The sequence below is a fragment of the Vipera berus genome (genome assembly GCF_964194415.1).
Source record: "Vipera berus genome assembly, chromosome: 1".
NCBI lineage: Eukaryota > Metazoa > Chordata > Lepidosauria > Squamata > Viperidae > Vipera > Vipera berus.
The window spans coordinates 103,410,421-103,435,862 of record NC_138202.1 but is presented as its reverse complement, the minus strand read 5'-3'; the positions used below and the strand labels follow the sequence as shown (position 1 = coordinate 103,435,862).

General features: G+C 36.8%; 1 protein-coding gene across 2 annotated transcripts in view; it reads left to right on the top strand.

Moving 5' to 3' along the window:
• SOX6 (SRY-box transcription factor 6) overlaps positions 1-25,442 on the top strand; it is a 326,300-nt gene that overhangs the window by 276,740 nt on the left and 24,118 nt on the right. For both annotated transcript variants that reach the window (XM_081345836.1, XM_081345835.1), the window contains one exon: positions 18,398-18,506. In XM_081345836.1, the coding sequence (XP_081201962.1) occupies positions 18,398-18,506 (109 nt within the window). The remainder of the gene's footprint in view (positions 1-18,397; positions 18,507-25,442) is intronic.

The window sequence follows — 25,442 nt, the reverse complement described above, 5'->3', positions numbered from 1 at the left end:
AATATATGGTTCTGTATAACAGTATTGAAATTAGATATAGGATTATTGGTACTGAGTGACAAGAAAAAAACATATTGTTTAGAAGCAGTGAATAAAGCTTCCTGTAAAGTTTCTTTGCACGTTACAAACAAAGAACTTTAATTTTCACACAAAGTTCTGAAAGAAAATATTTGCCTTTTTCTTATGCATTTAATTATCATACCTACTTAGATGTTTTTTTCTGTATCATTCCTCCCTAGTATAACAATAGACCATACTGTTTCTAGCTGCCTGATCAGGAAATAAATTTTTCTTTGAATAGCTAAATGATTACAATACCTCTCACATAGTGAAACGGTGTGCTGAATCTATTTGATGCAATTAGAATCTGATCTGGTAGAAACACAGAATGAGGTATCTTATGAAAGGGTGAAACCTGTGACTTCTCAGTATGTTTTTAAAGAACAATATTGTAGTCATGGAGACTTTCAGCAATCAGGTTTATGTTTGTCGCTTCCAATGTTGTGATAGTAAGAAAAAGAGCCTAATTTTAGATTCTTTCCAGAAAGTTACCCTTTGTGTGTGTCTTAACGGAAAAGATATCATAATAATCTTAGACTGTAATTCAGGAGTTAGCGATACAAGACCTACACATATCAGTGTGCTTTTCAGTCTCTTTCTTACCAGACTTGCTACCTGGTTTGCTGCTTTATATTTTGAATATAAGAACCACTACCACAACAACAGAAAGTTGGCATGCTGCAAAGTTAAGCAACAATCTATAGTTTCATATTTACTTCCCAAAAAGTCTTATATTTCCTCAAGAATTCCATTGGAAAGATTGAATGTGTCTTCTGTTGAAGCTTCCCCTCACTACGCCCCTCCCCTCAATCACCAGAACAATGTTTGCTGAATGCTGAGAAGCTCAGTTGCCACTGTAGGTGGAAATCTAATGCTTCTACTTTCTTTTTTCTTTTCCTTCTTTCCCTTAGCAATCTTGGTTCTTGAATAATCTGAGAGCTTGTTTGTTGTCATTGTGGGGAGTATAGGTGGACCAATCTTGATCGTGAAAAAATAATAACGAAGAAGGCTGGGTTTGAGATAATCCAGACAGGAAGCAGAAACCCTGTGGAATACTAACGCTACATTTATTGTAAGATTGCAGAAGCAGAATCTTGCAAGTCTGAACATACCTCTCCCCTCCCTTCTTTTTGTTTTCCAGAAAATTAGGAAGGTTTCCTTGTGAGACCCTTACCGTATCCCCATTCTATCTGTGGGCTGAAATATCTTTTGCATGATGCAGTTGTAGTTTTTCCTTCTGTTTCTCAAACTCATTCTCATAGTCCATTACATCATGTGATGAAGAAATTAGTTTTGGCAATTTTGAGAAGTATTAAATGTACCTTGGAATAGCATAAAGTTACATAATATGAATTAAGACACCTGAAAAATGTTTAGTACAATCTTAATTTTGAGTAAGGAACATTCAAAGGCAACTATTGCATCAAATTAATTTCTTAGGTAATCAACATTATTATCATAATCATCGCTTTAACAGTATAACAAACATTAGGAATAAAGGAAGAAATGATCCACTATTGTCATGCTAGAGATAAAACAAGAATCGAAAATTTTACCACATGTTTTGAAAATCTAAGATATAAGATATCTTATAAGTTCTTATTAAGAAATAAAAAGGATGTTGCTTCCTGCCAATGATGGCTTGATTTTCCATACAAAATTCATAAGAAAAATGAGAATCGCAGTGCCCTATTTTAGATCAGAAATCTGAAAATTAGTAGTTCTGAATAATTAGTCTGATATATGCATGCATATATAATTTTATAGTTTCTTTGCTTCTTTTTCTTTAAAGATGAAATAGAATATCAGTTAGGAAAAAGTGTGGACCAGGTAAATGACAGAATACTCCTTCTCTAACCTCAACAATATTTCTCTTTTTCCAAAATTGGTACTATTTTGTAACATAAAATGTTTTCCTAATATTTGTTGTTAAAAGTCTTAATACTCAATGTTCATTTAACTCTTTCCCTATTCACTGGCTGATAGGCCGTACTCAACGTGTGGTCCTCAATGGAACTGCATCTACATGGAAGGAAGTGTGTAGTGGGGTGCCCCAGGGCTCTGTTCTGGGCCCAGTGCTCTTCAATATCTTCATTAACGATTTGGATGAGGGGATAGATGGGGAACTCGTCAAATTTGCAGACAACACCAAGCTGGCAGGAATAGCCAATACTCCAGAAGATAGGCTTAAAATACAGGAGAATCTGGACAGACTCGAACACTGGGCGCTTATCTAACGAAATGAAATTCAATGGTGAAAAAAGTAAGGTTCTACATTTAGGCAGGAAAAATCAAATGCACAGGTATAGTATAGGTGGTACCTTGCTCAATAGTAGTAACTGTGAGAGGGATCTCAGAGTCCTAGTAGACCAGGGGTGTCAAACTCAATTTCATTGAGGGCCGCATCAGCATTGCGGTTGCCCTCAGGGGGCCCGGGTGGGTATGGTCTGGGTGGGCGTGGCCTACTGGGTGGGCATGGCCAGAGTGGGTGTGGCCTACTGGGTGGGCATGGCCAGCTCTACATCATTCGCATCAAGGGTGCCTATGGGGGCCTGGCTAGAGTGGGTGTGGCCTACTGGGTGGGCGTGGCCAGCTCTACATCGTTCGCATCAAGGGTGCCTATGGGGGCCTGGGCAGGAGTGGGACAGATCTGAGGGTCTCTGGCAGGAGGAGGGTCTCTGGGCCAGGGCCAAGGCAGTGGGGGCCATTCCCTCACTGTTTCCAGGATGGCTTCGGGGGCCACACGAAACCACTTCGTGGGCCGGATCTGGCCCCCGGGCCTTATGTTTGACATGTCTGTAGTAGACAATCACTTCAATATGAGACAGCAGTGTGCTGCAGCTGCCAAAAAAGCCAACACAGTGCTAGGCTGCATTAACAGAGGGATAGAATCAAGATCAAGTGAAGTACTAATACCACTTTACAATGCTTTGGTAAGGCCACACCTGGAATACTGCATCCAGTTTTGGTCACCACGATGTAAAAAAGATGTTGAGACTCTAGAAAGGGTACAGAGAAGAGCAACAAAGATGATTGGGGGACTGGATGCTAAAACATATAGGGAACGGTTGCTGGAATTGGGTATGTGTAGTTTAACGAGAAGAGTGAGGGGTGACATGATAGCAGTGTTCCAATATCTCAGGGGCTGCCACAGAGAAGAGGGAGTCAAGCTATTCTCCAAAGCACCTGAAAGCAGGACAAGAAGCAATGGATGGAAACTAGTCAAGGAGAGAAGCAACCTAGAACTAAGGAGAAACTTCTGGACAGTTAGAACAATTAACCAGTGGAACAACCTGCCTCCAGAAGTGGTGAATGCTCCAACACTGGAAGTTTTTAAGAAGAGACTGGACAGCCATTTGCCTGAAATGGTATAGTGTTTCCTGCCTGAGCAGGGGGTTGGACTAGATGACCTCCAAGGTCCCTTCCAACTTTATTATTATTATTATTATTATTATTATTATTATTATTATTATTATTATTATTATTATTATTATTATTATTATTATTATTATTATTATTATTATTAAGCTCAGAAAGCCAATAAGTAAGGAATCTACTGACATATGTAATCTACTAGCTCATAAATCAAAATTATGACTGTGTATGTCCAAAAAAAAGATAATCTTGAATTTAAGATGATGATCTATCCAGGAAGATTGGATAGATTAACACTTAAAAAAGCACTATTGATCATTTTATAAACTATAGTGTCACAGTTCTACTGAGACCAATCCTGGTAACTGTTTCTCATATAGCTGCATGTTTGCACATGTGAATAAATTGTCCAAAAGGCAGATTGCTTCCAAGACAGAACCAGAATCAGAAATTAAATTAAAATTTAAAAATTCTTATCCTCTGTCTCCATTACAGTCACTTGCTTTTTAAATTTTGCACTTTGTTCAAATTCAACTGTTTAATCAGTTATTTTCATTACATATAGGTCCTGCCAATTTTCTTGCACTCAGAGTCAAATTATAACATTTTACAGGACTGTTCAATTCCTAGTTAATTATTTACAAAAAAGTTTAAGTATTTATTTATTTATTTAGCTTGATATAGTCACCACCTTCACCACAGTAAGTCTGGGTGGTGAACAAAGTTTAAACAAAAAACCCAATATAAAACCATTAAAATGTATGATTTACCACATACTGTATAATTAAAAACGAAACAGTAGCCAAGAGAAAAATACATACAGTAATGTAATATCAACCCAAACAGGCTTTGCTAACTTCCCAACTCCTATGCCTGGGCATACAGCCAGGTTTTTAGTGCTTTCCAGATGGACAGCTGGTTTGGGGCCAATTTGATCTCAGGTATTGAGGTCTACCAGAGCCAGGGGCTATGACAAAAAAGACACACTTCTTGGGTCCCACAGATGACCTTCTTTAATAGACAGGACCCGAACCATGCTGCTCCTGTTGGAACCAATGGGGCAGATTGAAACCATTGGAGAGCAGTGGTTTTCAACTACCCTGAGCCCATTCCATGAAGGCCTTTATGGATAATAATAACAATCTTAAATTCCAATGAGAAACCTACTAGGAGCTGGTGTAGCTCACGTAACAAATGGGAAATGCCCATAATTGACTACATACCATTGTATTCTGAACCAATTGTAGCTTCCAAATGCTCTTAACAGGCAGTCCCATGTGTAATACATTGAGAGATAATCAAAACATTTATGATCATGTGCAGTGCCTTCCAGTCTATAAGAAAGGGGGTTGGAACATAACACAAAGCTACACATAAGACCCCCCTGCATATACATGCCACATGCCATTTAACTAGGAACTGAGTCCAGGGAGGGACTCCCCTCCAATTGTGTGCTGGTTCTGTGTGAGAACCAGCCCATCCCCCATCCAGAACTAAAGATGGAACATCACTGGAACCAGGGGTCTACCTTTTCCATACAGAATGGAAATGTTGAAGATAAAATACTAGGAAAATACTAAAAAGTTATTGGAAAGTCTTTGTATTAAAATAACTTCAACAAATAATCTTTTAAAGAATATTTAAATCTTAAAACACAATACTCCAAAATGTGAAATGAGACTGCTACTTAAAATGCTAACCTGGCTGGCTTTCAACAATGGAAGCTTTTGCTTACCCAAATTTAATTAACTACGATAAAGTTGTGACCTATAAAGGTATTCTGGACAATGACGGAAAATTGAAAGAGACAAGATTTACAAGAACATGGTATTGATCTAGCATTGTGGCCATATCTGCAAATTCAAACGAGATATGAAAAAGATGCTAAAACAATGGGATTCTATAAAGGAGAGAGAATTTGATCAGATACTGTTCAAAACAGATGAAAAGTTGATTAAGAAACTCTATAAATTTCTGTTAAACTTAAAGATGGAGGAAGAACAAGTAAAAGAAACAATGATAACATGAGCAAAAAACTTTGGATATAATAGAGAATTAGAAGACTGGCAAAAGTTATGGGAAAGAAATGTTAAATTAACTAAAGCAGTGGCATATAAAGAAAACATATAAAAAGTTTTACAGATGGCATATTGCACCAGTGAGATTAGCAAAAATGTTTAAAAATATGTCAAACAACTTTTGGAAATGCAAACAAAGATCAGGTACTTATTACCATATCTGGTGGACATGCCCTAAAGCAAAAAGATTTGGGGTTAAAATACATTTATGGTTGGAGAAAATGACTACAAAACAAATAGACTTTAAGCCAGAATGATTTTGGTTAGGAATAATAGCAAATTATGAGAAAGATTGCATATGTTTAATTCTACACATACTAACTGCAGCAAGAATTGTATTTGCCCAACATTAGAAAAATGAAAAATTACCAGCTGAAGAATTACTAATTAAGAAAATTTTAGAGTGTGCAGAAATGGATAGATTGATTTTAAAGATAAAAGAGAAAGAAGACTCGGTGTATTTTAGAACATGGGATAATTTCTATCAATGGCTAGAAAAATGAATTAGAGAGAAAGAAATATGATATGTAACTTTGAATATATACCGTATTAGCAAGAAGAAGACTATCAAGCAATTAATTAACATATTGTTTATGATAATTAACTATTATCTATTATTGTTTGTTAAACACATAAACCCAGACATTATGCTGTTTGCTAAATATTGAGAATATTATTTGGAAAAATTTCAATGCTAACCTTAATCTAACCCTAACCCAAATCCCAACCCCAACCCCAACCCCACCTCTTATTCCTAACCCTATAAAAACTAATAAAATTTATTTTAAAAAAAGCTAACTGAGCACATTTGTTTTAAAAACAAACAAATAACTGTTATGGCAGTAATTTTAATTGAAGCATTTGAGTTGTATCATTTATCCTATTTTGCAAACTGGCAAGTAATTTTTAATATGACTCCTTACTTTCAGTTTCAAGTTTAGATTTATTATGGTAATTGCCCAATGTTTTATACCAGTCTAGAATTGTAAAATATCAAGGAAATTAAAACAAGATACCTGAAGTGCACGAAAAGGGTTTAAGAGCAGCAGTGCAGTTTTAAAAAGAGAGTAAAATAATATTAAAATATCAACAATAGCATATTAATAAAATACAATTACATGGATATTAAAATAAATTAAAACCCCAAATTAATAATATGCTAAAATTATTAAATTATAAATTATAATTTTCTACAAATCGGAGCTTTCAAAAAATCAAAATATATAAATTATTATTTCTGTGTGGGAGAGACTTAAGTGTAAGACTAAAATCTGAAAGGAATTGCTTTCTACTCTGACTGCAGAGTGTCAGGGTTTGTATAGTAATTAAAAATAGATAAAAATAAAGCTAATAATTGGAATCTCAGTGATTTACCCATGTAATTTATCCTAAATGATTTGTTTATGGATTTTAATTGGTGCCATGAAAAATCTAGCAACTTTATCTGTAATAAGCAGTTCCTTATCTAAGACAAAATCAAGAAGCAAACTTTGATTATGACCTGGGTGTGCTCAAATGGTGGCTAGACAACCATTGTCCTGTTGACTAGTGGATTGGATTTGATGGTCTAAGCCAGGCACGCTGGCTGAGGAATTCTGGGAGTTGAAGTCCACAAGTCATAAAAGGGCCAAGTTTGAAGACCCCTGGTCTAAGTGGCTGCTTCCAACTCAGTGACTGTATGAAAAGGCAGAGTTGGTAATCTCTGATCAGAGATCAATTTAAGAGTTGCTTTAAGTCCACAGGATCCTCACCATCAGACTAAATGCTTATCATGAAATTATGACTGCCTACGACTTTAGCAGTACTGACTAGAATGGTTTCCAGATAATCTCCAAATGTTGGTATCTCTGGAATTTGGACTGAAGTAGGGCATGTATTTAAGAAATTAAACTTGCTACAATGAAAATCAAGATCTAGTGACATAATATTTTCCTACAACAGAAAACTTTCCTGTGGCTTTTTAAAACCACTGACAAAAAAGTATGGTTTTTAATGTGAATCTATTCTTTAAAGAAATCTATACTCTAATCTTGAGATGTCAGAAGAATACTACATTTGTCCTATATAATCCATTATTAGACTATTTAATTCAATGATGTTGGCAGTGGTGCAGATGCTATCATATGAAGTAAATCTTCAGTCTTAAGTATGACTTCAAAGGAAAGAAAGGGAAAGAATACTTCAGGAAAGTAGAAAAATCTGTCCTTACAGATGAAAAATAAAACAAGATGTAATTAAACATCAAATGTATTAATAATATAGCTATAATTAGCTGGTCTATTTCTAATCCAGGATTCTTTTTGGCCTCATTAGGCATAAAATAGAACATTTCATAAACAGTTTCTTTCCTTTTATTTGCTAAGGGGCTGTTTGAGTTGGCTTCAGACCTTCATTCTCAAAATGTTAGATTCTGGTTGCTAATTTAACAGAATCTATCCAGAAGGCTACAAGTATTATCTTTTGTAAAAATTAATCTGTGTGGACCTCTAGGTGAACTATATAAAATGATTTGCATCTTCCATTGAAAGAAAGGGTTAATCTTAAACTGTTTGCATACTGACATGGATCATGCGTTGGTGCATAAATAAAAAGATGGAAACCACATTAAAGCAGTAGTTGGGTTACCACACAACTGGATATGCTTAAGACTGAATGCTTCATAACTCTAACTACTGGGGAGCTACAAATTCTATAAATAACCTTGCACTTGGTTAGGACCATATTAAAAGCAGATGAACAGAGACATCCATGGGGGGAAATGGAGAAGCATTGTCAATGAGTACTACAGTCTATAAAAGGATGAGGAAAAGGTCTATAATTTAGGAGCAGTTTCTTGTATGCAGTAATTCTGAATCGATGCATTGCAGAGATGAGTTTAAATAGAGATCATGCACAAAGGAGAAACATATGAACTTTCTCTTCTTCGTTTCCAAAAGAGTAATATCTATTATCCCTTCTCAGTTCCTTGGCTTTTCTTCACATCCTCAGTTTAATTCTTGGCCAAGCAAAGTAGTCTTTAGGTTTAAAATGATATCACTTCTCTTTTATATACACCCAATACTCTACTATTGTTAAATAATGGATTGGATATAGAATGACAAGAATGCTATTCATGGAAGTGGGGGAAATCCTTGCATTTTCTTGCATTTTTGAAAATCTTTTTGGAGGAAACCTTTAGAACAGGGTGAGAGGTTGCAAAGGAAATCTATAGATACAGTACTTTAAATATTGGCTTTTTTTTTGCACAACGAGCCTATTCATGGATAACTTAAGCAAGGTTAACTCAATTTTCTCTGTTCATGTTATATGTTAAATCATCTACTAACCACACTGGCAGGGTGTATACAACCTGGTAGGCTAAACTGTGATGCACTTGTTTTCGATTCAGTGTATCATATGAATACAGCTGTTATTCTTGAACTTTTGCAAATACAAGGCCACCAAAGAAAGTGGAATTATGATCCACCAGTTCTGCCTGTTTTTGTATGTTTGGCTTTATTCGTTAAAGTTTAGTGGCACACTATCATTATCAACTTTCCACTGAAATCTTCCCATATTAGCATATAGTCAAATATAGTGGAATCAGTCTAAATACATGATATCGCCAAACATAAGCGAAAAATCTCCAAACAAACAACAGAGTTAGTTTGGTGTAGCAGTAAAGGTACCAGACTGGAAGTTGTGAGTTCTAGTCCCACCTTAGGCACAGAGCCAGCTGGGTGATCTTGGACCTGTCATTCTCTCTCATTCTTAGAAAGGAAGCTACTACAGTAAACCACTCCCCAAAAACCTTTCCCAGTAAACTGCAGGAACTAGTCAAGGCACTCTCCAAGAGTCAAAAACTGACTCAAAGGCAATCTCCCCACACCCCGCCCGCCAAAACTCCAACTACCAATCATATTTACACATAACATAGTTTAATAACACCTAAGACTAAATAGTCTCTTTGAAATTAGGCAGTGACACTTCTTTCCCTTGATAACTGCTCAGATAAGCTAGGAAGGGCAGAGGTCAAGTGAACATGAGAAATCTTAACAAAAAGATTTGAATAATTGCATCAAAAAATTGCAAAATGCAGCCATACATACAACTGACCACTTTTATCAGCCAAACTTAATTTTCCATCCTGGGGGGTAACAAAAAAACAACAACACATGAATCTCTGGGAACAGATTGAACACACCAATATTGTTACTTACTCACTCTAAAAGGAATGAACAAATGAAAAATCCCACACAGTACAAATATAGCTGGCCATATTTCTTGCAGTTTTCACTCGTTGTTTATCATCATCATCATCATCATCCCTGGCAATGGCTAAGAGCAGAAAAGTTAAAGAAAGAGACCGAGGGACTAATTCTGGCTGCACAAGACCAAGCATTAAGGACAAATGCATACAAAGTCAAAATTGAGAAGACAGCAACAGACAGTAAGTGCCGCCTATGCAAAGAAACTGAAGAAACAGTGGACTACCTGGTAAGCTGCTACAAGAAGATCACACAGACTGACTACAAGCAGCGGCATGACAAAGTAGCAACAATGGTGCATTGGAAGATCTGCAAGAAATATCATTTGCCTGTAAGCAAGAACTGATGGGATCATAAAATAGAGAAAGTCATAGAAAATGATAAAGTTAAACTGCTCTGGGACTTCATAATTCAAACAGACAAGCACCTGCAATATATCACTCTGGACTTAACAATTGTCGATAAGAAAGACAAAAAAGTCTGGATAGTGGACATGGCAGTGCCTGGAGACAGCAGAATAGGTGAGAAAGAACTGGAGAAGATAACAAAATACAAAGATCTACAAATAGAAATAGAAGGACTGTGACAAAGGCAAGGAAGGGTATTACCAATAGTAATAGGTGCCTTGGGTGCAATCCCAAAACAACTGGAGCACCACTTGAACACCATTGGCATTGATAAATTCTCCATTAGTCAATTGCAAAAGGTGGCCTTACTAGGAACTGCTTCCATCCTGCGACGATATCTATAATACCATCAAACATCCACATCGACCTATCCCAAGTCCTTGGTAAGGACTCGATAGGTAGACAAAAATGCCAAATCCAGTCTGAACATCTGGCTGACTGTGCGATGATCAATAATAATAATATCAACAACAACAAACAACAACAATGACAACGATAACAACAACAAAATTTGGACTTTGCAAAATTATTTTTAAATGACAAAGTTTGAACTATCAGAATTTCAGTTTGTGCTGGCTGTAGTGGAATTTATTCCATTTTATAACAGTAAGGAAGATGATCATAGGCTACAGATAATTTTGATTAATTTATTCATTCTGTTTATATCCTGCTTTCTTTTAATAGAACATGTATTGACCTTATTTGGCCAATTCAAGTGCCCTTTATGATACATGGCAATGACTATCAAGCTCTGAGGTAAACTGTGGCTTAAAGTATTATTATTAGATATATCAAGTATTACTGTAATTATATACAACTGTTTAAGATTTTAAAAACAGAAGAATTTATGTTCATATTGTAAGTAGTAAAGAGTGAGACACAGAGAGAGTAAAACAACCAGTATGAGTAAATTGTCTTAAGGCTGTTAAATGCTGCCTTTTCTAGAAATTCCTCCTTCAGTATTTTTTTTGAACCTGACCTTTTTATGTTTGTTTATTCTCTCTGGGCTTGAACAGAAGTACAAGGAAGAAACCAAACTTCAAATGTGTTTTTAAATGCATAATGTAGAATAATTTAGCTTTAATCTGTTGCGTCTTTATGTGTGTCCATGTGTATAAAGACAACATGTTGGAATTTTTGGCACATTTTGCAACTAGAATATTGTCCACAGTGTGCATAACATTCCCAAAGGCATTTACTTTGTGGCTTCTGTATATGACCTGCATTATTAAGGAGTCTCAAAACTGGTTGTTTAAATAAATGTTGGTAACTACTAGGCTAGAGTCTTGAAATAAAGGGGATTACATCATTGTCCAACTATGCCTACTTCAGCAAAATGTATTTGTTTGTAAAGATTATGGGGAAGAAGAAAGGTCTTTCACACAATGATTCACATGTATGCCATTTTCCACTTTAGCCTTTGCATATATGTCAGATGTGGAAAGGAAAAAAAACACATGTTGAAATAATTTGGCAATGGTTATAGTGTGATTAGTCATGGTAATCTAAACGGGAGGGTTGCCTGGTGTGTTATTACATTTCTTATATTGTTTTTCAAGAGCTGGTTGCAATCAGTCATGTTTCACAGGGTTTAAAACACACATACACACAGTCTTTGCTTGCTGGCAAGTAAACTGTTATTTAAATACACAATTGACTGAATTACTGAAACAGTTTTGTTGAACTTGTGCAAGTGTTCTCACGTGCTTAAAGATGGTATAAATGTCATTTACGGTAGGCCATTTAGTACAACTATATGGCATGAATTCCTGCTCCCCTGATCGAAGTGTATCAGTTTATTTTATGGTCTTTATGACTCCTTTTTGATAGAGTCATCAGTAAAACTTTAATGACACTATAAAATAATAAAAATGTCATTAATTTACCATGGAGCCTGGACGCAGCGGTTGTAAAGTTACATTTATAAACAGAATACTTCTTATGTCAAAAAGCATTGTTATGTGGCAATGAATAAATAACACTTAAATTTTGGAGCAATTCTACTGCTGGCACTCGCATTATTATAGAATAATCAGTAACTGTATAAAACATAGTATAGCATGCAAATAGTGGTATATAAAATTTTATGACAATATACCGTGCACATCAAAAATTCAGCTTTTACCTAAATACAGAAAAAAACACCATTATGGTATACTTAACTGTTATCATTATTTTTCTTCCCCAAGATCACAATTTTATATTTGTTCTGAAGATATTAGCAGTTTTCCTCCCTTACTCCAGTGGATTTTGCTTCCTTAGTTGCTTCCTTAGTTCCCAGTCTTCTTCTGCTCTATCTCAGAGGACCACATTGATCATTCCCAGCACAGAAGTATAGATAAAGTCACTAATGAAATGCAAAGCGGGGGAAAAATGTTAGAGGAGTTGAGTTATTTGGTGGCTGAAAATCAGGGGGATAATAATCTGTCCATTTGTCATTACTGAGGTTGCTCCATCATTGACTGTGATAATCTGTGAATATGATGGATGGCACAGCTTTGTAGTCTGGAACATTTATCATTTATCAATGCTCACTAAGGGGGGCTTTATAATTTAAATATCTTTTTTTACGATGCAACACCTAGCCCATATATCATCATTTCAAAGCACTTAACCGAGAGTTCTAGAACACAGCAAAGCAAAATTTTCCCTCCCATAGGTTTTATACTGCCTACGTGCTTGTGCCTGATAATGCATAATAAGTGCCTAATCGTGTCACTGAATGGAAAATGAAAATTCTGTTCTTAAAAAAAACAAATTAGCTATCAGTCCACTTCAGAAATAACAGTTCCTGCTTTTCAGAGAACTTCAGACTCTTATTCAAGGAGAATGTTTGCAGTTCAGGGTTTATATGAGGGGTCCTTGGTGTTCTCTGAGCTTGCTTGTTTTCTTGCAGAAGTGTCATTAGCCATGCTAGGTAACATCATCAGTCTAGCAGTCTACCTAGTTTGTGTAATGAAACGTCTACAAGAAAACAATCCAGCTCAGAGAGTACCAAGGACCCTTCACTTCAGAATCTTGCTTATAATTTGAAAGAGATTGTGAACCCTACAAGCTTTAGTTCTCTTAGTTTCCAAGTAATCCCATTCTAGGTTGAATTCAGTTCTATGAGCCCTGTATTCTATAGAGGATTCATAGAACGTGTTTTTTTTTCACTCAGAGAACATGCTCAGAGCTTTGAGTGAACCATTCTATTCCATCTTTAATGATAGGGGGTGAGGTGTTACCCCCCGTCGATAGGGCTCGCAACTTGGGTGTCCTCCTGGATTCGTGGCTCAGCCTTGAAGATCATATAGGAGCCGTGACCAGGGGGGCTTTTGCCCAGGTTCGCCTGGTGCTCCAGTTGCGGCCCTATCTGGACCGAGATGCCTTGCGCACGGTCACTCATGCGTTCGTGACCTCCCGGTTAGACTACTGCAATGCTCTCTACATGGGGCTGCCCTTGAGGACCACTTGGAGGCTTCAACTGGTGCAGAATGCAGCCGCGAGAGTTGTGATGGGGGCCTCCCGATACTCCCATATAACACCTCTGCTCCGTGAGCTGCATTGGCTTACGGTTGCCCTCCAGGTGAGATTCAAGGTGCTGGTGATGACCTATAAAGCCCTAAATGGCTTGGGTCCGGGATATCTGAGGGAACACCTGCTGCCGGCATCAAGTTTCCTTCGTCCTGTGCGCTCCCACAGGGAGGGCCTTCTCAGGCGGGCAACACCCAGGGGGAGGGCCTTCTCTGTGGGCCCACCTGCCCTCTGGAACCAGTTACCCGTAGAGCTTAGGTTCTGTCCCTGATTTTTGTTTTTTCCACCGGGACCTGAAGACCTGGCTCTTTGAGCTTTCCGCCCAGGACTGAGGATTTTTTATTTTTTTTAACTTATTGTAATTGGGTTTTTAATCAGAGATATAGGGGTTTTAGATTTTAATCAAGGAAAATTTAATCTATTTTAATTGCTATTAATTTTTGTATTGTAATGTTGCCTTGTGAACCGCCCTGGGTCCTACAGGAGAAGGGCGGTATATAAGTTTAATAAATATAAATATATAAATATAAAAATAACTAAAAATAAGTCCATAGAATGCACATGGGCACGAAATATGACTCTTGTGAAACACACTAAGCTGGAAGCCATGTCATATTTATCCATGTGTATCTTTATATAACCCATGACATTTTACTTTACTTTTATATATTCATTTTTATGGCCTTTCATACTTAGAAAATAAGAAAGTAGAATCCATGTGGACAGTATGATAACTACCTTCTTTTCTAGGATATATTTGATATGTAGATGGATAATCTGCTGGTTGTGTTCATTTAAAATAATTTGCTTAATTTAGCTCAGTTTAAAATGCTATTATTTACCTAAATTGTCTTGCCTCAGAAATTTACATATATTTGTACATACCACTAATAGTAATATTGAAATATTTTTTTTTAATTTCTTTTCTATAAAATAGAAAAGCTAGAAAATAGCTGCTATTGTTTTTAAGTGGAAAAATGAATACTGACATCGACAGAAATAAAAATACAGAGAATTATTGTAGTAATTTCCCCTTCAAAAATGCCACATTGATGATTATTAAAGAATTATAAATACACCCTGATTCTTTTAGTTATTATCATGCAAGTTTCTCTTTCTTACAGTTCTATGCTTTATCATGTAATTTTTCCTTTCCTTTCTGAATGTCAAAATATTGATATTCTTTCAGAAACTTTCTTTTTTAATGCAGAATATTTTCTGGAGCGAATCAAAGAGAATGAATGACTAGAAAGATATTTCAAATATGCATACTATGATACGGAGAAGGTTCTGTTGATTTCTTTAAAGTAGAATGCATTTTCCCCCCTTTTTCTTCATTTTAATCAAACTGAAGTTCTTTTACCAGGAAAAACTCAGGTACCTTGTTAGGGTATTTTGTGGAAAGATTCCTGTCTTAGTAAGTAGGACAGGTCTAAGACTCTTGGGTGTAAACTAGGAGAATAGATAGATAGAGGGGATGGCAAAAAGGAGATTGCATTTATGTGTTATTGAGCATGCATAGGGTTTCCAAAGTCCCTGAGGAATAAGCAACAGTAAGTTGGGACACCTGATCAAGCAGCTTTTGCCAGGGTTGCATGTCAGTTGCTCTGGGCTTTCTGATTAGAAAACCTTCTGCTCCCAGATTGTCAAAAACTCATCCATGCCAGGCTAATAAAGCCACCTGGTCAGTCCACTAAGGAGTCAAACTGAAAGTAATGCAAATGCAATTCATCCCCGAAAATGCCAACATTTATTGAGAGGCAAGGTGTTTAGTATTGTACTGCCCCATTCTAAAAAAAAAAAGAAAAGAAAAGAAAGAAAACAAAAAAGAAAATAGAGTTTTAAAATGAGGAACTCCTGGCTGAGCTCTTGCAGAAATATAGAAATAGGCAGAGAAACAGAAAATAAGGCTGTTCTGATATCCTGGGAATTTATCGCCCATTCCCCTTTCTTTCTTTCTTTCTTTCTTTCTTTCTTTCTTTCTTTCTTTCTTTCTTTCTTTCTTTCTTTCTTTCTTTCTTTCTCTTTCTTTCTTTCTTTCTTTCTTTCTTTCTTTCTTTCTTTCTTTCTTTCTTTCTTTCTTTTCTTTTTTTTGAAACAGATAAAGGATAGTTATCTTCCTTTCTTCCAGGAAGATATAAAAAAGGCTTCAGTGGTCCTGAAATGATACAGTGTTCCCCCCCAAAATAGAAAGATCTCTGGAAAACTGATGGAGAGAGAAGAGAGGTGGAACTTTTAAGGGAGTATTTGACAGCCATTATTGCTTTGCTGGTCAATAATCTGATTTATACTTTGAAATGGAATATGCATATTACAATGCAGGGATTCTGCTTTGGCTGAGGAGAGTAGAAGCCATGGGATGCTCCATGTGTGAAAGGATCACACATTTTGGCAGGCTTGGTGAGACTGTGGTTAGTTATGAGTGCTGAAAAAGAGAGATGGGACAGCCAGCATTTGCTTTCCTTGGAACATACATAGATTCAGGTAACCCTTGTCAGGATGAGGTGTGAGCAACTCTGCATGATGCATCATGCCCTTTTTTACTACTGATAAACCACCATTGATGTTCCACACAAACAGAGGGCTGCATACTTACAAATTAGGTGCTGTTGTGGCCAGTGTAGGACAGCAGGATGTTTTATGAAGTTCAGTTTATGGCTCAGTTGCAGCATATTATTAGATGCTGGAAGGCCAGCATCTTAAAATGAGCATGATGGCTTTTAAATTAGCATGATGGCTTTGTATTCACATATGAGACCAATTAAGAAGTTGCTCTTTGCTTGTAGTATCTAGTTGCTTTTGACTTTGATGTGATCCAACAAAATCTGAGAGGGAGAGGGGGAGAGAGAGAGAGAGAGAGAGAGAGAGAGAGAGAGAGAGAGAGAGAGAGAGAGAGAGAGAGAGAGAGAGAGAGAGAGAGAGAGAGAGAGAGAGAGAGAGAGAGAGAGAGAGAGAGAGAGAGAGAATAAGTACACCAGTTAAGGTGCAAAGCTAGAAACCATAAGACTGTGAGTTCTAGTATTGCCTTATCCATGAAAGCCAGCTGAGGACTTTAGGCCAGTCACGATCCTTCAACCCAACAAATCTCACAGGGTTTTTGTTGTTGTGGGAAAAGTAGCAGGCAAGAGGATTGGCAGTATTAATGACTCTGTTGTTCTGGAAGCTAAGTGTGTTCTTGGCTTTTTAACAGCAACATCATGCTTAGCTGCTTTTTGTGCCTATGAAAAACTTATTTTCTTTCCAGTATCTAAGATGCTCAATGCAATATTAGCTCCTCAAACAACAGAGAGAAGAGCAATCAGCACTGTTTTGCTGGGTAACATGTGAGGTTTAACAAATATATCTAGTAAACAAAACCCAAAACTGATATTTCATGTCTATGATGATATGACATTCAAACACAATGCCATGTTCAGGTTTGAGAAGTACCTCAAAGGCATAAGAAAACCCTACTGTGTTTTTGCATAATATATAAGCATTGCAAAAAGTGACAAAATATAATGTTGCCACATGATTGCTGGATTTTTGCTCTCTGGTATGAGGAAACCCTGGTTGACATCAATCTATATATTGATTATTGTTTTTAGTGGTGCAGTTTTACCATATATGTTTTCAGCACTCAAATTTTATGTTTTTCAAGGAGGAAACACTCATCTTTTTACTCATAGCTTTTTTTTTAAATCCCATTGAGGTTTAGCTCAAATTCCTAGGCAAAATAATAGTACTATTTCTGTCATCTAGTATTCCTTTTTTGAAATACTTGTCTTTGAAATCCTCTTGCATAAAATTCATGCTTGCATTTCTCAAGGGTGCTTCTGCAAATTCAGATCCCTAGGACTAGGATGTTGATTGTGTGGCTGTTAATTTTTTTTTGCACTGAATTAGTAGCAGGTTTTAATAGAAAGTCCTCTCCAAGTCCTGAACTTAACTATTTCTGAAAATAGTCATTTAGGAAAGGTCAATTATTCACTGTTGCTTGGCAGTGATATCTGAAATTACAGTTTTAATCCTGTCTAAATCAGAATAATACTTCCCTATCCTGCACTCATTTGAACTGAATGGGTTGTTGAAAGCTGTACTTTCATTATCTGGCAATAGTTGTTTCTTTTTTCCTTCAAGTAGAATTTTTAAATTTAGAGGGATGAATCCAATGTTACAGGGGTGTCTGCTGGGGGGCGTGCACAAAGAAGTCAACATAATGAATAACAACATGCAATCAAAGCTCCACCCTTAATAGTATGTGTCATGATACCTCCGATAAAGATGTCTTCCAAAAATAAGGGCTCCCTCCCCGCAGAAGGGCTCCTAACAGTGCAAGAACCTTTGATGAGATTATTAAGCCCACTGTTCTATATAATACCTTTTATTTGGTCTTCCTTTTATGTTACTACAGTATATGTTACCCAGCGTCTTTTCTTAGTTCTTGCAAACCTCCATTATCTGGAACCATATCACTGGATTCAAGGTAGAATTTGAATTTATTGTAGAATCTAAAGTGACGGCTGTAGTTAAACTACTCTATTTCTCTTTTGTTTGTGATGTATGCATCCATGTCAACGACGGTGTTAGACAATAAACTGTGGTACAAAATACCTAAGCTTGTATTTGGCAAGATGCATTCAGAAGCAGAGGTCAAGGAAGCACTGGAAATTAAACATATGTGAACACTTTTTTTTAAAAAAAAAGCTGAACATTGTCCTTTTTTTTTGGGCAGGAAAGAACACGCTTTGAGAATTTAGGCCCACATCTATCGGGGAAGCCCTGTGAAGATGGAAAGCTAGGTCCAGGAGTCATTGATCTTACAAGGCCAGAAGATGCAGAGGGTGAGTTATTGAAACAAATGGATTGAACGGATCAGCTCTGTTATCTTTCATCACTTTAAAGATGAATATCTTAAATTAAACTGCAGCTAATGCCCTCTGTCTGCATTTGAAGCATAGATTTCTGTGTTGTAGGCAAGCATAAAGCCTGATTTTAAAATGGTATCATACAGTATGCACTTACTGGTTTATTACTTGGAGGCTACTGCAACTGTTCTTATCAAGCTATCCTAGGTTCAATTCATATGTTACCTCTGCTGATCCATATAGACTTAAAATTGCTATTGAGTAGAGTGATATAATCAGGTTTTATAAGCAAATAACATTCATGTCTGTAAGTTCCTTTTTTCTTATTGTGCTCTAGATACAGTGGATGAACATGTACTGTGAGAAGGTCATTTTGTTTAAGATACGGGGAATATAGTCATCTGTCACCTACAGCTATGTTGGGAGGTTGTCTTCATCTACTGTTCTACATGTGAATAGATGTAAAGAAATAATAATATTGAGTTGAATTATATAGCCAGAGACCACTTTGCTGTGGAAGTCAACATTTCATAGCATTCCAAGGTTGGGAGGGCCCTTTGAGTTAACTGAATCCAACTCCCTACTTTGGGCAGAAGGCCAGATTGAAGCATCTCAGATAGGTCGCAACTTTTACTTCAGTACATTTGGTAAAAGGAGCCAACCACCTTTCTATGTAATTGGTTCAACTGCTAGAATTAGTAAGGTCATCTGAATGGAGCTTACTCCACCTTTAAACATACGTTTTAATTATAGTAATGAGGAAGAGAAAACTATGAGGTGAACTATCCAATCCATTAATTGACTGCAAAATTAATTACAATGAAGTTTTAATCTTCAGATGAAATATAAGAATGTTGATAACTAATTGATTGGATGTACATGACTTTTTTGTGAAAATGTTACTTCCACTGGTTTATAGCTCCAGTTCTGTTTATATCAGTGGAAACCTTCCCATTGATTTCAGTAATTAAAGACTCTGCACCATAGTGTATATTTAAATTAGTTATTTGATTGATCAGTTAAAGACATTGCCATTAATCAACTAAAAGCCTTTAATTGCTTGACAGCTCTATTGGAAATGACCATGTCAATCATATTTTGGGATAAATTTCTATGTCAATAGAAATACCTAATTTTAATTTTTAAAACTCTTACTGTTATTAAAGTTTACCGAATAATAAAATAATGATCCAGAGAACAATACAGAAATATTCTCAATTCATTCTTTTTGTTGTTGTTTTGACATGGCAAAATATTCCTGAGGAGAAAAAAGGTTCAAACTTATCAGTACTTACTGATAAAGTAAAACATAAATTGGGGTTTCTCTTGATTTATTCTTTTCTTTTCTCTTATCCTTCACTTATGACATATGAAAAGATAGGAAGATTATGTTCTGGCCATTACTACTGAGCGTATGGACATTCCATTTCATTGGAGAACATTTTTTATAGTGCATTCTCTTCAAATGCAGAAGAAGAAGTTGTATTGAAATACAGTTCAATTGCTATGGGTCAGCTTCTCTACGGAGACAGGCAGATACCATATTGTAATTCATTTTAGCAAGACCAACACAACATCCTATATCTAGAAATTTAAATAGTTCCAATTCACACCAGTTTAAGAATGAATCCCTTTGCTTTTGAAGGAGGGAGTAACATTTCACAATATTGCCTTTTCTGACTTCATAAATAGTTCTGGGTAAAATATTATTTGTAAAAAAAATACAAATAATTACTCTGTAAAAGACATGAAGACATACTGAACTTTGAGAAGAGAGCCAGTTTGATCTAGTGGTTAAGGCACCAGGCTAGAAAGCAAGAGACTGTAAGTTCAAGTCCCATCTTAGCCATGAAAGCCAGTTGAGTGACCTTGAGTCAATCACTCTCTCAGCCCAACTTACCTCACAAAGTTATTGTAGTGGGGAAAATAGGAGGAAGATGTGTTGGATATGTTCACCACTTTGAGTTATTTGTAAAAATAATAAAAGTAGTATATAAATTATAAATAAACCCATGCCCCAAACTTTGAGAAGTTGTTAGTAGCTGTCGAGGAAAGATAGATATTAAAGTGCATATAAAACACAGAATTATCAGAAAGATCATACCACTCATTTTTTTATTCAATATTATTATGTAGATATCTTGGAAGACATCTTATGAACAGACACAGTTTATTCAATATATTATTAATTATGCTAGCAAGTACATTGTGTAATATATAATGGTTCTGTACTTACTAAATAATGATTTTGAGTAACATTTTGGAATTACCCAGAAGTTGAGGAATTCCACTCAGTCCAATGAATCTGACATGGCAACTGTGGCTGTATAAAGGTGTTTTTATTGTGTCCAGTTGGCTTCACTTCTGTGTCAGAACTGAGAAGTCATTACCATGGGACATTTGAGGGTCTGACATGGGACAGGAGAACTTAGGCTCTACTCTGTCAAGGCTTCATTATTATAGATCTCTGATATGTTCACTGATATGACTGTCCAAATTAAGAAAACTTCTGTCAGAGCTGTCGAGTCTATTTGGATCCTTTGAAGCTAGGCTTCTGAATATTTTCTTTTACAGTGATACCTAAATCTGAAAAACTGTATACTAAAATGTAATTTTAAGACAGTTGAATGAATTTCACAAAAACATAAAAAAGATTTAAATGAATAATTCTTACATAGCAAATAGGAATCCCCATTAATGCCAATATGTATTACATGCTCCTTTACATAGGGCTTGCTCTATTTTATATCATATTTATATCATATGTCTCTTGCTAACCAAGATTCTGAGACCAATTTTTTTTTTTAAAAAAGGAAGGTACTTCCAATTTCATATATGTACTAGGAGATAAATCTATATTATTTTCATGAATCTTATTTTTGTGGCAATAAAATGCTTTTATTGGCAGGACAGCTAAGCCAATTTAGAAGCTCTTTTCCAGTTGCCATGTACTCTTCACTATTCCCACCAGACACTGCTGACGTACTCAGAGCGTTATTTAGCTTTTGCAGTTCTGTTGCCCAGCAAGAAAGAAAAAATACTTTTATTTTCCATTTGAAAATAAAGTCTCCTATATATCAAAACTTTACAATGGGAAATAAAAAAGAAATGGCACATGGTCAGATGGCCAGAAAGCTGGTATCATTTAACATTGGTTCATTGTGAGGAACGGGGAAAGAACCAGTTCAGGTTAGTCCTATTTCCTGCTCAGTTTATGAGTAAACTTGAATTTGCAAGCAGAACAATGAAAAGTGCCATATTCAAGTAACAAAAGGCACAGCTGCGGTGAGAATGTGAACAGCCTTCAACTTGGAAAAGAAAAACAAAAGATTTTCCCCTTGAAAAGCAAAACAGGTTTCTGACCTATCAGGAAAAAAAAGGAAAAGAGGGGAGGGGGAAGTGTGTGAAACAACCTCTGAGTTTTATGCAAACCAATCAATTGTGGCAGCCACCAGAAAAAGCTAAAATTGTGAGGTAACCTTGTTTAACACCCTCCTCTGATGAGGTGTAAGTAGCAGAAAGTACATGGATGACAAAGCACCCTTTACTTCTGTGACAGTGTTTCATAAAATACAGAGGGAAGAATGTCTCTTGTAGCCAGTATCTGTCACAGATAAATATTTAGGAGAGTTGCTATGACAGTTAGGAGAGCGAACAAGAGAGCAAAGGAGGAAAGATATCATGAGACAGAAAAAGACAAAAGACTTTTTTTGTGTGTGGAAAGAATGCTGACAAACCAGCCCATGGTGACTTGGTCCTTTGTTCTCCATACACTCTTTTCCTGTCCTGTCGTAAAAGATTCACAATGTTAGTCCAACTAGCAACATTATTTTGAAGTAACTTTATATAAAAGAATACAGAGGTCTTTTATTGAAGAACATACCCAGGAACTATTTCCTTTTGAGCTATACAGCACTACAAATGAGTGACAATTTGGGGGAAAGCAACAATTTCCTCCCTTAGGGCATTGAGGATATTGGCACTGGACATTTCAAAATTCTGGCTTTGCTTCTTCTTCTTTTTGACAACAAAGTTGATTCGTGAGCCAAGTTGTAATGCCAAAAGAAACAATACAAGGCACAGCTGTATATGGAGAGAAAGACTCTAAAGTCTGAGCTTTTCTAAAACAAACATTGTATTTCGGGGGAGGGTGTGTACATCTGTTGCAAACAGGTGTACTGAAATATATTTGGATATATTTTGTTACGTGTGCATACCTACAAAACAGCATGTATCATGAATATTAACAGAGAAGTTAGTTGAAACATGAACATATGTGTTTCCTATGTGGTGATTGTTTTTGGAGGGAAAAGTGTTATACAGGAAGTCCTTGACTTATGACTACAATTCAGCCCAAAATTTTTATTACTAAGCAATACAGCTGTTAAATGCGTTTTGCCCGATTTTTCTTCCCACATTTATTAAGTGAATCACTACAGTTATTAAGTTAGTAACATGGTTAAGTGAATCTGACTTTACTTGTCAGAAAGTTGCAAAAGGTGATCACATGATCTAGGACACCGCAGCAGTCATAAATAATGCCAGTTGCCAAGCATCTGGATTTTGATCATGTAACCGCTAGTATGCTGCAACGGTCATTAAGTGTGAAAAATGATCATAAGTCATTTTTTCAGTGCCTTTGTTCCTTGAACGGTCACTAAACAAATGGGTATAAGTTGAGGACACTCTCATATCTTGCTATAAGAGAAGTTTTACAAATTTCTATTTTTTTCAGCTGCAGTGCAAAACAGAGTGCAATTGATTAGAATGTGGGAGAGTTTTCCTTCAACAATTGTCATTATAAATTTATATTTTTTCACACCATGATTTGATTAAAAGCACAAGGGGATCATTAGCATAATTTCCTCCTCTTGCAGTGCATGCAATAGAGATAGTAACTGTAATGGGAAGTCCACTGTATGCGTATAAGGTTTCCCCAAGATTAGAAATCATGTTTCTCTATAACCAAAAGACAGAGGAACTTGAGAATCATCCAAAAAGTAAAATTAAGGTAGGATAATACAAATCTCCATGGGAATATCATTCCACAAGGCAAGTGCAATTACCAAGCAATACACTTCTTGAATCTCGCATACTGTATGATATTGGTTGATGAGACCCAAAGCATACCCACTCTTCATAACCTCACTGGGCAGACACAAATATACAAAAACAAGCCATTGCTTAAGTATACAGCCATTCATTATGCAAGGAAGATCTTCACAGTAAATTATCAGCACTATGAATTGCACTCAATAAACAATTGGTGGCCACTGTAATTCATTAAACAGTGATGACACTTGGGCATCCTTAGCACATCCATCATTGCCCATGTCACTGCATTCAGGACCAGTTGTTGCTTCTGGGGAGGGGAGGAATTTCAAGATCATTTATGTGAAGAACATTACATAAATCTACCTCTTTACTCTCCTACCATCGGGTAGGAGATATAGAAGTATAGCCAGCCGCACCCACAGGCTGAAGAACAGTTTCTATCCATGGGCTGTCAGGCTCCTGAATGGGAAATAACTCTATGTATGATAGACTTGTGAGGCCAGCGTGTGGTGCAATTAGCTCACATGGTGTAGCAAGATGGTGGGTTTGTTGTCACTGTGAGTTGTGGTGGGAGGGCATGAAGGGAGGCTCAGCCAATCTCATTGTATACCTGTTGTACTGTGATAATAAAGGTTCATTCATTCAATAGGTGTGGTTGATTCCCAGGCAGGAGGGGCTGCATGTCAGAAGGCAAAGAGGCAGCAAAAAGTTTGGTTGGAGGAAGAAAGTTAAGAAAGATTCTCCCTAACTGTTTTCAGAGTATCTCTATAGCGATGCAAATAGTTGCTTCAGTTTGATAGCAATAGCACTTAGACTTGTATATCGCTTCACAGTGCTTTAGAGCCCTCTCTAAGTGGTTTACAGAGTCAGCATATTGCCCCCAGCAATCGGGGTCCTCATTTTACCGACCTCAGAAGGATGGGAGGCTGAGTCAACCTTGAGCCAGTGAGACATGAACTGCCAAACTGCTGGGAGCCCCCAGCCAGCAGAAGTAGCCTGCAGTACTGCCTTCTAACCGCTGCACCACCTCAGCTTTAGTTTGCTTTAGTTCCTGTGTATAGCTGAGGAACACTAAAGGAAACTGCTCAGAAGTAACTCCACATGTCTTTCTTGGTTCTTGAGGCCTGACAATAGGTGACTGTCTGAAATACTAGAATGGGTACAACTCATGCTCCAAATGAATTCATGCAAAGGCTCTCTTGGGGCCACAGTGGCTATCTGATCTTTCAGTAGGAGCAGTGAATCCAAGAGGATCGCCAGATTGGGCCCATGTATTGCATAAAAGAGTGCAACCCCATTAAAGACTAAATATGGAATATCCCCACAACAGGAAGACCAAAAAACCCCCCCAAAACGATCAGAGTTAATCCTGAGTCTGTTCTTGCTCAGTCAGGACCATAAAACCTCCAAGCGTTTGGCCAAGACTTTTTCAGCATCAATTTGTCAGCTTGGGGTGAAGATGTATAATTGGATATCATTAGTGCATTGATGATGCCTGACCCCCAAATCTGTGGATGACCTAACCTAAGCAGTTTCATCTTGTGGACTTCAACTCCCAGCGTGGCTGGCTCAGGAATCTGGGAGTTGAAGTCCACGAGTCATGAAAGAGCCAAGGTTGCCTACCCTTGGTCTAGATGTTAACAACAGAGAGAGTGTTGAGCCCTGTGTCACCCCACAAGCTGGAACTTATGATAAATATTTATATTGCCTCTTTTTAAGTTAGGGAGAAAATTACTTTCTTTCCAAGTAAGTTAGGAAGACTTTTTTTTTTACTTTCCCAAGAGCCAAGAACATGATAATTCTGTGGGGATGATATTCACTTCGGTGTGAATGAACCCATTCTCATGAAGAAGATGA